Consider the following 13,231-nt stretch of genomic DNA (forward strand, 5'->3'; position numbering starts at 1 on the left):
CCTCTCTGGCTCTCTGCTTTGTCTCCTGTAAGATGGGTTTAATGTCTTCCTTTCAAGTATAAAGCAATATATGTTCAGTAGTGGCCAGTGGTGGTTACTCATTAATGTTGTATTTAAATATTAACTGTTAGCAATACAAGCATTTCCAAATAGAGAGCATTTGTCTAATGAACAGTGTCAGCTACGGTCCCCGTGACTAATAAGGGTGCAAAGAGGCCTAGAATCTTTAGGTGTGTTCCTATTTCTCTCAAATCACCTATTTTTAATTTAGACGAAAAAATGACCCTTTCCCCCTGGCCCCTTGATACCATTTTAATGCTATTTGAAACTGCTAAATTTTCTTTCTGGTAACAATTTAAAAAAAAAAATTCAAAGTTATATTTTCAAACATGACCAGACTGAGATTTTCTTCTAGGAAGGGCTGAGAACAAACCTAAGAATAGTTCCTGAGGGGGGAAAAAAACCCCAACTTTTAAAATAAGCTGCACGAGTGCCAAGAGGAACAGACGGGGGCTTTTCTCCCATCCTGAACATTCTCCCGCCGCTGTTAGCATCAGCCAGGCCGTCTGGCTACACTCAGGAAGAGTTCAGCTAATTAACCAGCCCCCGCCTCCCCCCCCCCCCACTTGCTTCTTCCGCTTGGGGAATTCACCAGAGCTGGCTCATTTAGAAGATATTCCCATTAGTTATTCCTTAAGTCCCCAAAGAGAAAGTTCGGAAGCTCTGAGATAAGGTGCTGCCAAGCAGGAAACAGAGCCGTGGCAAGCGGGGAACAGAGCCGTGCCAAGCAGGAAGCAAGGGCACCTTAAGACCGTTAAGTCTCTCATCATCTCGGAAGCTCTAGGAGTGGGGCTGGAGAGTCCTCCTGAACCCAAGGGGAAGATAAAGCAAGTGAATGCGCGCACACACACACACACACACACACACACACACACACACACACACACACACACACACACACACACACACACACACGTCTTTCTTTCTTGGTAATAAGCCACCAATAAGCTACTTCTCATGTTTAAGAATCCAGAATGGCTGTTCATCCTCAATACCCTTTGTATTTGCTCAGCACCGTCACGAAGCCAATCATCCCTGTACCTCAGCCTTCCAGTTTGGTCAGAATTCTGATACCTAAGGATATGCTTTCTTTTGTTTGATTCTGGTGGGCATTTTGTTTGTTTGGCTTTGGTTTTGCTTTGCTTTAAGACAGGCTCCTGTGTAACCCAAGCTGTCCTCAAACTCACTAGGTAGCTATGGCTGGCCTTGAACTCCTGATTCCTAACTCTTCTCTTCTCTTCTCTTCTCTTCTCTTCTCTTCTCTTCTCTTCTCTTCTCTTCTCTTCTCTTCTCTTCTCTTCTCTTCTCTTCTCTTCTCTTCTCTTCTCTTCTCTTCTTTCTCTCTCTCTCTCTCTCTCTCTCTCTCTCTCTCTCTCTCTCTCTCTCTCTCTGTAGGGGGTGGAGACCTCACTATCTTACTCTTACAAACCTTGAACTTGCTATGTAGCCCAAACAGACCTTGAGTTGGTAGGTCCTCCTGCCTCAGCATACTGACCTCTGCAATTGCAAGCTTGTGACACCACACCCAGCTAAGGTCCATTTTCCTGAGATGTTCAGGGGACTCTTCTCCACAAGTTGGTCTTGTCCACATCTTCCCACGGGAGTGGGGAGCAGAGTGGGTAGCAGTGCTCCCGCCTTAGCTGTCTGTCTGAAGCTGTCTACAAATCACAAGTGAAGCATTGGGAAATGAATCGAGAGGTAACCAGACCAATTTTACATCGTTAATGTAATGCACTTATGTTCGGATCAAACAAGGAACACCACTCTGTGATATGGTGGTACGCTAATATTAACCTTCGTTTATCATTTGGATGTAGCAAAGAAGTGTTTACCTACTATAAATAAGATTGGATCTTCATCAGGATTTTCTTCCACTAACCGTGTCTGTAATGATACTTTAGATGTCCTCAAAGTAGGCATTTGGAGGCACTGAGGCTTTTGAAAATCCAAAGCTAAGAGGTAAAACAAACCTTTTCCAGAGGGAGGAGAAAGGGGGTTTCACTCCTGGAGACAGGAGGGGAGACCACCAGGAGGGGAGACCACCACCTGTACTTCCCAGGTACACTCAGCAGTGATGGCTCAAACATGAATGGACACATCTATAGAGGTTATTTGTTTGTGTGTTTGTTTTGTCGCATGTGGCCATGGCCAGGGCTACTTTCCACCTTACCCAACAATCTGCAGGACAATCTTGATTAGAGTTCTAACATTTATCTCACTTCCCCACATCCTCTGTTGGACCCTCATTCTCTCAGGAGTACTGAAGTGGTTAGAATCCTCAATGTAGAGGGTGTGGGAGGAAAGACAAGGGACTTGAAGGAAAGGGCTAATGAAGCAGGGATGTGTGACACCTGGTGGGGCAGCCTAGGGTGTACCTGTACTCACATCCTCTTCTTTCCTTTAATTGGTCACATCCATAGAGGGCATTCCTTCTCCCAAGGCTGAGATCCTCAAGGGTCTATGTCAGCCTAGGCTGAAAACGGAACAGTTCAGAACTGACTACATCTTCAGAACTTGGAAGACTCAGTACAGTCCATAGTACCACTAAGCAGCTTGTTTCTCATGAAGTTTGTCTTACTTGAAGCAAATTAATATTCAAAACCCCAACCATTTAAGTCTCACCTAATTTCCCTTTTCACTCACCTTCCATAACCCCACAAAAGTGACTGCCCCTCATTGGTGCTGGATGGGATGAATCAGATGATGCAGCTACAGAAGGCTGGCACCCTGCCCTCCCCTGACCCAGCTTCCCCAGGACTGTTTACAGCTTCTCCAGAAACTTGAGCAAGAAGAGCAACTCCATCAGCTCCCAGTGTCCACCCACAGGATTTTCAGGTCCATTCTCAGGGGCAAAACAGGAAATATCCTGGGAGAATGTGGGATGGTAAGGTGAGTGGATTTGAAATAACATGCCTCTCGTTATATCTGTGTGTATCTTTAGACATAACGTAGATGAAACCTCCTTAGTTACAAATCTCTTCTATCACTGCTCTTCTCTGTCTTTCTTATATTGAGTTCTTTACCTAAAGCTCTTCTGGTATAAATTTAGAACACACATTTTGCCCTTTGGCCTCCAAGAAAGGCTGCCTTTGATCAGGATCTTTTGGCAAATGTGACTTCGAGTTAGCACCACCTTCCAGGCAGGGCACAGTTAACTTGTCTGTTATTTTTCCTTTCCCACTTGCTTTCTCTTTGCTAAGGAGCCAGGGCCTGTCCTCATGGCATCCTTCCCCTGTCATTTATTGTCCTGGATCTTTTACCTGGCCCCGTGCCTCCCATCTCTTGGCAGAAAGTTTCAGTGGTCCAGGGGCTTCAGGAAGAGGAAGGCAAAGGCTGGGGAGTGAGGAAGAGCAGAGACCTCAGCATGGGCAACAACCGAAGGCACCACCACAGTCTGGGCGATCAAGGGAGAGGGCTCTGGTAATTGGTGGCCTGGGTTTCCACAACCTATCTCTATGCAGTTACATGAGATGAAACCTGGTTTCATAGACAGACAGGCAGACAGACAGACAGGCAGACAGACAGATAGCTAAAACCTGGTTCCTTAATTTCCTCACTTGTAAAACAGGGGTAAGGTACACATTTCACAAGTGATGGAATTAAAAAAAAAAAAACAAAAACAATACAAACAGACATGGCAACATGCTCAGAATAAAGCCTGGCACAGAAGAAGCACCCAAAATGTTAGAGATTATAATCAGGGGTCTAGGTCATCAAGAAAGTATTGTATTCTTACAGAGATTGTATCACCAATGTCAAAACTAAAAACTTAATTATGAAAAATCCATAAATGCAAATGTATGATCGAGAGCTGTTTATGACCAATTTGCAAAAATAATGGTTAGGTACTTAATCATCATGCCAGTTAAATTTAGTTGTAAGATTTGAGTCAATGCACACAGATTTTCTTTTTCCATTTAGGGATGGTGTCTTACCTTATAGTCAAAGCTGGAACACAGGGTGGTCTCTTACCTGTGTCAGCCTCCCAAATGCCAGGGTGATGGGCATGTGTCACACTTACCTGACTATGCTTTTTAAAAAATATTAGACGCCGGGTGGCGGTGGCACACACCTTTAATCCCAGCACTCAGGAGGCAGAGCCAGGTGGATCTCCGTGAGTTCGAGGCCAGCCTGGTCTACAGAGTGAGTTCCAAGACAGGCTCCAAAACTACACAGAGAAATCCTGTCTCAAAAAAAATTAGACATGCATTTGTAATTCACATGTAGATAAATAGACAGGCAGATTATGTAAGAACACAATGTTACAACTTTAATGTTGCCTAAAATCTAAATAAGCAGTATGTGGGGTTATATTTCTACATGTGCTGAACAATAACAACCATATTTAGCTAAATAAACTAAGATGAAGGATTGCAATAGTGATGTTATTTAGAAAATGCAAGATGGCAGGAAGGAAGAAGGGGTATGTTTTTATCTCCCATTTAATTCTATTTTGTAGAAACAAGCTATTATTTAGAATAGACGGGTGAAACCTTTTTTTGTAACTTCAACATAACTAGTGAGGATATATGTGAGAATAAACATATACTTCATGAATCTCTCTGCTGTACCACAGTGACTGTAGGAATGGGCTAAGGAAGCAGGTGGATAAAGAGAAAGTGGGTGTTGATGACAGCCATGCATGAGAAAATTGAGAGTGATAGATCATGAGTAATAATATATTTATAGCTTGCTTATGTTTATGAAACTAATTTCTACATGTAAGTGATAAAAGTAATCAGACTTTTTGACACAGGAATTAAAATCACATTTGCATCATATTTAATAAAATGCATACAAATTATAAGAGCCTAGAAAAGGAATTAGCTTAGAGGAACAGTTTCTGACATCATTATGAAAGTTTTTTTGTTGTGGTGGGTATTCCCAGAAAACTTTTTGGATGCAGTTGAGGATTTCCTCTTTACCAGATTTTGATAATAATGTCCTATGACTCACAGGAAGCCAGCGCCCCTATAAAGAGACTCCAGCAGAAGCAATACACAGTGGTCCTTGACTGACTACACATCAAACCTGCTAGAAGAACAGAGAGAGGGAAGCAGAAGTAATACACCTGAGAAATCCAATACCCCGGCAATCATTCCACAGAACAGTAAGTGCATATTCCAAGCCAGAGGAGCCTTGGGCCCAAAACATAGGTTTATATGTGTGTGCACACATGCAAAAAGCCTTCTGATAAAAAGATCTGTCTAAGCTGTTATAGCATTTGTATTTAAAACCTGCCTTTTCTCTTTGTTTAAAATGATGAAAATCTTAAAGTTTGTATCTCTTCACTACAGTAAATGTCTTTGAAATAAGTAGTGAAGTACAGGAATCCTTACCTAACACCTCATGGTGTTACCTTAAATGCGATGATAGAAGGGTGTGAGTAGCCCACGTTTAGAATTTTTTTGTAACTAATTCTGTACTTTCTCTCCTCAGAAAAGTATCTCCTGTCCAATTTCTGGATGAGAGGCGCTGCTGGAGTCATGAATGCCTCATGGTTTCTCTCCACTCTCACTTTTGGTAAGCTGGAGTCATTGCAGACCAGGGTCTCTCATCTTCACCCTATTGAGTCTTAAGAATAGGATATTGTGTTGTGTGGGACTGCTCTGTGCTCTGTAAAGTGGTTAGCAGGACTGCTGACCTCTCCCTGTAGGGTTCTGCCCTCTGGTAGGAATAGTTAGTTTCCTTACATGGGAAGGATGGATCCTAAGTGACCTATTTAGGCATTGTAAAGATTCATTCATTTGGTTCCTGAAATGGGGCTCAAACAGGTATCACACAGCATCCAATGAAGCTTTGTTTTCTCTGACTTCCAGTGTACCATGAAGTTGGAGTATTATGTTGTGATTGTAATAAAGCACCAGTGGATGGCCAGTCACACAGTGCTACACAGAAATGCTAGACCCTCCAGATGTTTCTCTTTTTACTTTTAAAGCAATAGTTTGGGCTATCACAAAGCCCCCTATAAGCCAAAAATAAGACAACATAAAGCAAGACTAAACTTTGCCATTCCTTTCTTAACCCAACCCAGTGCTTCTCATTGGAGAGAGCGTAGCTTGGTATTACAACACCTCCATCGAACTCATGACGTACGATGAAGCCAGTGCGTACTGTCAACAGAAGTACACACATCTGGTGGCGATTCAGAACAAAGAAGAGATCAGTTATCTAAACTCCAATCTGAGATATTCACCAAGTTATTACTGGATTGGAATCAGAAAAGTCAATAACGTATGGATCTGGGTGGGGACCCACAAGCCTCTGACCGAGGAGGCTAAGAACTGGGCACCCGGTGAACCAAACAACAAACAAAGAAATGAGGACTGTGTAGAAATCTACATCAAGAGACCCAACGACCCAGGCATGTGGAATGATGAGAGATGTGACAAAAAGAAGCTGGCTCTGTGCTACACAGGTATGAAGTTTCTGGATGGCAGAAGGTTGGTTTTGTGTGGAGGCAGCCTGGCATATTTAGAGTACTCAATATGACTGGTCTCTGCTTTGCACATTTTCTGTTTTTAAAGAAATGATTGTAAAGCATTCCAACAGTAATGACATCTTTTATTTTTTACTGATTGGTATGAGTAATGGCAAGAATGTATGGGTATATATATATATGCATAGATAGTTGTATATAGTTTTATCAATATACAGAGTAAAAATACTCAGATACAATGCATGTTTTAGTTGTTTGTGGCATGAAACTATCTTCAGAGATGTTATGAATTAATGTTTTTTTTTTTTTGCTTGGTGCCAAGAACAGCTACTCTGCTGATGTCCATTTATTATCACTAAGTTATACAACAGCCTGGAACTTGGGTCGGATGTGTCAGTAAAAATCTTGAGCATTAATGCCATTAGTGATATCTGGATCGTACAGATTATAGACTAAAAACAAATTTAAAAAATTCATGGTCAGCACCATAGTAATTGATTGTCTTCATCTGGATTGTGCTTTTTGTAGCTTCCTGTACCCCTACATCCTGCAGTGGGCATGGTGAATGTGTGGAGACCATCAATAGTTATACTTGCAAGTGTCACGCTGGCTTCCTTGGACCCAACTGTGAGCAAGGTAAGTCTTTTCCTCACCTGTTCCTTCTCCAAAGACAGTAGCATCCTCTCGTGGTCCAGATGGCTTGTCAGTTGGGCCACATATTTCCTCTACTTGAATGCATAGAGTACGAACACTGTAGTAGCTGGGGTTATCAAGTCAGACCCTCCAGGGTCAAACTCCAGTCTTACTGCTTGTTACTTATGGCACCTTGACAAAGTAGTCTTACAGGATGACTGAATATTTCAGTTGTATTAAACTAAACAACTTCATGTGACAACTAACTGTATGAAGATAATAAAAACAGCTTTATAATGGTTCCATAGAGCCTGGACCATAGGAAATGTTCAATGGCCAATAATTATGGTGTCCACTGCTCATTTCTCTCCTATGCAAGGTGAGAGATGAGCAGAAGTGTGACTAGGTTCTTTTTTTTTTTTCAGTTGTGACCTGCAAAGAACAGAAACACCCTGACCATGGAAGCCTGAATTGCACCCATCCTTTTGGCCTCTTCAGCTATAATTCCTCCTGCTCTTTCAGCTGTCACAGGGGCTACCTGCCCAGCAGCACAGAGACCACCATGCAGTGTATGTCCTCAGGAGAATGGAGTGTGCCTACTCCAGCCTGCCATGGTAACTCTCAAAATGCACTAAACCTTCTCACTCCTGCCCATTGCCTTAGTTTTTACCCAACTTATAAATTTTTCCAATTAAGTTCTTCTGTTGTTTCATTTAGTAAAATGTGTTCTCTCTGTGAGCTGTATGGGTGATCTGGTACCTGTTTGGTTAAACATAGGATTTGTTTTTTATTTTTTTAATGGGTATTTCTGAGGGTCTGATGACATGTAAAGGAAGATGTCATGGAGACAGTGGAAACACATCTAAACAGCCTCATGACTTTCTCATGGGCTTTCCTATTCAGTTTTCCCATGAATTGGGACCAACTTTAGCACTATTATAATCAGGGAGCTTCAATATCTCTTAGCACAGTTCTCTGGTGCCATCAAGGAGATTCATGGCTCAGGTCCTTTGTATGTTAATATTGTTTTACACCAAGTCAAGAATCTTGAGCTAGAGGCTGTTATTTTTGTTGTTGTTGCTGTTTATGTGTATAATAAAATAGATCAGAGATCATCCAGCATAGTCAAAGCAAAAATCAGTAAGAGAAACTCAAAGTATGAATAAAGACTAACACATTTGTTATGGGTCTATATGTTATCAAGAATTGGCACAGGAGTTTGGGTTACACCCTTTGAAGATGGGTTTCACCTTCTTTTATAAACCCTAATTCAATAGAAAGTGAAAACATCTATGGAAATTTCTTTGTGTAAAACTCTCTCTTCTCCTTCATCTCCTCAGTGGTTGAATGTGAAGCTTTGACACACCCTGCCAATGGAGTCAGGGAATGTACCTCAAATACTGGGAGCTTCCCATGGAACACGACCTGTACATTTGACTGTAATGAAGGGTATCAGAGAGTTGGCGTTCAGAGTCTACAGTGTACCTCATCTGGCATCTGGGACAATGAGAAGCCATCGTGCAAAGGTAGAGTTCTTCCGTGTTGAGATTCATCTCATTCTCTTCCTCAACTAAGGCTTGAAATGGGCAAGCCAGGCTTACTGACTTGAATGGGTGTCTTTCTGACACCACGTGGAAGCTTCCTTCCTTGTTCTTTGGTGATGTAAAATTGTTCCCTTTCCCCTCCCTCTGCACATTAGACCAGTGTGGAGGTGCCATATTCTTGCTAAAGTTGCCCCGTATTGTGTCATTATCATGGAGATATTGGATCACATAGGGAACACAGCAGCCTTCCCAGGAATTAGTAATGAAGAATTCTCTTGAGTTCTTTGAGCATAGCTTTGTGCCAGTTGAACTTGCATCAGATGACAAATGTCCTCCAGCATCACCGTGATATTATCTCACCCTTTCTCTGATTTCTCAGCTTTCCAGTGTGAAGCCTTATCCAGGCCACAATGGGGCTACATGAAATATCTTCCCAGTACTTCTGGACCTTTCCAAAGTGGATCCAGTTATGAGTTCTCCTGTGTACAAGGATTTGAATTGAAGGGATCAAAAAGGCTTCAGTGTGGCCCAAGAGGGGAGTGGGACAGCAAAAAGCCTACATGTTCAGGTACATTCTCTTTAGAAATTGTGTGTGTGTGTGTGTGTGTGTGTGTGTGTGTGTGTGTGTGTGTGTGTGTGTGTACTCCAAAGTCCATGTGTGGAGATCAGAGGACAGCTTGCTGGAGTCAATTTTCTCCTTCTCATATGGGTCCCAGAAATGAAATTGAGGTTGTTAGGACTGGCAGCAAATGCCTTTACCTCCTGAGACATCTTGCTACCCCCTGTGACATACTTTGAATTTCATAGTGAGATAGAAGCTACTGAACATCTTTGTGGCTTGGTTACCCCAAGACACCTGCTATAGCCCAATGCTTACACCTCTGAATGGCTCCTCTCTTCCAGCTGTGAAGTGTGATGCTATCCCTCAGCCCCAGAATGGTGTCATGGAGTGTGCTCATGCTACTACTGGAGAATTTACCTACAAGTCCTCATGTGCCTTTCAGTGCCACAAGGGCTTTAAATTACATAGATCAGCTCAACTTGAGTGCACATCCCAGGGACAGTGGACCCAGGAGGTGCCCTCCTGCCAAGGTACCATTGAGTTCAGACTCTCAGGACAAACATCAACTTAGCAGCTTTGTGGTTAGGTTTTCCTAATTTCTACCATGGATGTGTCATTGCAGTGGTACAATGTTCAAGTCTTGAAGTTCCAGGAAAGATGAACATGAGCTGCAGTGGGGCACCTATTTTCGGCACTGTATGTGAATTTACATGTCCTGATGGATGGACACTCAATGGATCTGCAGTTCTGACATGTGGTGCCACAGGGCACTGGTCTGGGATGCTGCCTACCTGTGAAGGTGATGGATTGATTGATGGTGGTTGCCTAGGGGAGTAGGTTGCCAAAGGGGTGTTATATTGCTAAAGAAGCTAACTGTCCATTACGTCAAAATCAGAATGGGAGGTTATAAGGGATGGATAGAAAGAAAACAGAAAATGATGCATGTCAGTAGAACAGGCAGAATGTTTTGTTCTTATCTGCCTCCCCAATTCCCTCTCCAGTACCCTCCATTGACCCCCTCTGTTATCATGATTTATTTTCATGGCCCTCCCTTTAGACCTCTTCCTCTTCCCTCATAGTGGGATTCTGAACATTGGAAAGGGGAGATCTAGAGAAGAAAGGAGGAAATAAGCATGAGAGAAGGCAAGGCTAGTTTAGTGTTAACCGGGGAGTGGTCTGATGATGTCAAAGAGCTTGACAAGGCTGTGTTCTGCCTGGGAACATGGGACACAGCCTCGACGGTGCTTTGGGAGGAACTGTTTAAATCTTCAATGCCAAGTCTCTGCTTCATGCGTTTGACTGCATGGTTCTTCTGCTGACAGAAATGAATGTGCAGAGAAAAGGCCAACACAGGGCAGAAAGCCTCCAAAGCCAACTGTTACTTATGCTGTTTCCTCTGACTTGTTTCCTCAGCCCCCACCGACTCCACCCGTCCCTTGGTAGTGGCACTTTCTACGGCAGGAACCTCACTCCTGGCATCGTCCTCATTTCTCTACTTGTTGCTGAGATACTTCCGGAAGAAAGGTAAATTCAGGCATCCTCTGGAGAAATGATTTTGAAAAGTGTGTGTGTGTGTGTATTTCTCACTGATGAGCTATGGTCTCTTGAAATTTTTCACTAGAATCTAGAAAGTAGAACCTACTTATTAAATAGCCCCAGCAAATGCCAGTGTAGTCAAGCAAAAGTTTCATGATAAGGATTTCTTACTCAACTCAATGTTGAAAGTTTTAGGAAACCTATGTTGGCTGTGCTAACACTGCTTAACTCTAGGGGGCGCTACTCACTTCAAATTGCACAGTGCTCTTGGAGTTGCTCAATGAGAATTACGGAGGTGAAATGATTTCAAGTCACAGAGAAAATTGCTTGGAATAGTTTATCAATGTGCATATCTTCAGGAATAGGAAATACACCCATGGTCCCTTTGGTCTACAGACTATTTAAATGTTTTTAATTAAAATTTGAAATTTAGACATTAGGAAATTTCATGTAAAAGTGTGGATTTTGTACTTCCCATGAGAACTTAGAAGAAAATCAGACAAGATGAGCATGCAACTATATCCTGGTGTCAGGAAGCTGCTGTGTTCTTTGGATGTTTTATCCTCTCCATTTTACCTTAATTGCCACCAAATGTTTGTTTATTACAGAGCCCTGTAGTACTGAGAGTATAAACCCAGATGAATCAAGTAAATCAGTCTAATTTGCTTAAAAGTCATTAGTCCAAATTAATAATTTTCTTTCTCTTTCAGCAAGGAAATTTGTTCCTGCTAGGTAAGTTGGATTCTTGTACAAAGCATGCCACTTAATACTTCACACATTTTTTTTTCTGTGCATGTGGGAAAGCAGTGCTTGACATACTTTTCTCACGTTTCCACAGCAGCTGCCAAAGCCTTCAGTCATGTGGCAACTATCAAGTCCCTTCTCAAGTCATCTAAGTTCAAAACAATCAGGTATGACTTGGGCAGGTCATGTTAAGGAGGGAAAATCCCCTTTCTTAATGATGTTTCTCCCTGACACCCTCAAACTTGCCATTGGCTAAAGGAAATCCCCATCTTTATGACAATTCATAGAAAGTTGTTTTGTTTCTTTGTGGAAGGAGGGGAAGGCTCAGAGTTCTGTCTTTCTTGGGTCATTTTACTTGTGGATGATCATGGTGGTTGTGGTGAATGCTATTAGCATTCAGCAATTAGATACCTAAGCATGGAGCTAAGCTAGGGACCCTGAGTGACTGGCACTATCCCCCTAGTCCTCTGAGATGAAGAAAATGAGGCACAAATTTCTTCATGGGATTTCTTTATGGGATCTTGCCTGAGTTTCCAAAACTACTGTGCAGGGTAGCTGGAATTCAAACTCCAGCACTTTTGTGATTCTGGAATCTGTGGTCCTCAATATCTGCATTGCTACTGGGAATATATCTGGAAGGTTAAGACCTTCCAAATGCATTTTTCTTAATGAACGGAATTTTTGGTGTAATTTGGTACTTAGAGAAAAAAATGAACAGAAAGTAGATGTTTCAATTTGCCTCTCCAGCCTTCTTCCTTATTTTCTTTATTATTAACATCTTTCTTTAGCATAGCTCTTAACGATGACTAATACAGTTGAATTGCTGTTAATTAAAGCCCAAGGTTCACAAGGATACATTCTTTAAGTTATATACTCCATAGCTTAAGCAGAGTTATAAACTCTTAACATAGTTATAAATGACTGATATCTACCATTACAATGCCATAGACTAGTTTCATTGTTGAACTGAATGACATCAGGAGTTCCTATCTGGATCACTCCCAAGAAGCAGCCTGCTTAAAAGATGTAGTTTGTTGCTGCTATCCAGCATGCAGGATATTTGGAAGGTTTTCACACTTGCTTGTATTTGCAGGAACACAGATGTGTCCTGAGAAATAGAACAATATGCCGAAGTCGGCAGAAAATGAGCTGACTGTGGGATTCTGGTCTCTCTTGCCTGCTTAATAACTGGGATCCTGACTCCGTGGATCAAAATTCAGTGACAAGGCCAGCCCTCCACCAGAGAGACTCAGTTTCCTCTTTCCCAGCCACAGTAACAAGAACATGCTGGCCACAGAAGTTTGAGGGTATTCTCTTCAAAAGAGAGTGAATGGACCAAGCCCTGGAACAGCAGAATTCTACCTTAGTCACTGGAATTTGGGAATTGAAACAGCATTTTGTAGCTTTGTTTTTTCTCTTATTCCCCAATTTTTCTTTCTTTCTTTCTTTCTTTCTTTCTTTCTTTCTTTCTTTCTTTCTTTCTTTCTTTCTTTCTTTCTTTCTTTTTTTTTGTCTTTCAAGACAGGGTTTCTCTGTGTAGCTTTGCGCCTTTCCTGGAACTCACTTGGTAGCCCAGGCTGGCCTCGAACTCACAGAGATCCACCTGGCTCTGCCTCCCAAGTGCTGGGATTAAAGGCGTGTGCCACCGCCCGGCTTTTGTTCCCCAATTTTTCAATGGTTAATGCTGTTATTGTTGTTACAGGGATAAATAAT

At 42.2% G+C, this 13,231-nt stretch overlaps 1 protein-coding gene across 2 annotated transcripts; it reads left to right on the forward strand.

Annotated features, from left to right (window-relative positions):
• The first annotated feature begins 5,018 nt into the window (after positions 1 to 5,018).
• Sele (selectin E) lies at positions 5,019 to 12,747 on the forward strand. Of its 2 annotated transcripts, none has more exons than XM_042257897.2 (13): positions 5,019 to 5,170; positions 5,500 to 5,583; positions 6,095 to 6,478; positions 7,028 to 7,135; positions 7,558 to 7,746; positions 8,473 to 8,658; positions 9,056 to 9,244; positions 9,580 to 9,768; positions 9,861 to 10,037; positions 10,652 to 10,762; positions 11,485 to 11,506; positions 11,613 to 11,685; positions 12,612 to 12,747. In XM_042257897.2, exons 2-12 carry the CDS (start codon positions 5,526 to 5,528, stop codon positions 11,668 to 11,670), a joined length of 1,671 nt encoding a protein of 556 aa, XP_042113831.2. In that variant the 5' UTR covers positions 5,019 to 5,170; positions 5,500 to 5,525; the 3' UTR covers positions 11,671 to 11,685; positions 12,612 to 12,747. The 2 variants fall into 2 exon arrangements, with proteins under 2 accessions (XP_042113831.2, XP_076403994.1); XM_076547879.1 differs by having other exon boundaries at positions 5,060 to 5,170; positions 11,616 to 11,685.
• Positions 12,748 to 13,231: the final 484 nt, after the last annotated feature.

The sequence above is a fragment of the Peromyscus maniculatus genome, chromosome 11, assembly GCF_049852395.1.
Source record: "Peromyscus maniculatus bairdii isolate BWxNUB_F1_BW_parent chromosome 11, HU_Pman_BW_mat_3.1, whole genome shotgun sequence".
Lineage (NCBI taxonomy): Eukaryota > Metazoa > Chordata > Mammalia > Rodentia > Cricetidae > Peromyscus > Peromyscus maniculatus.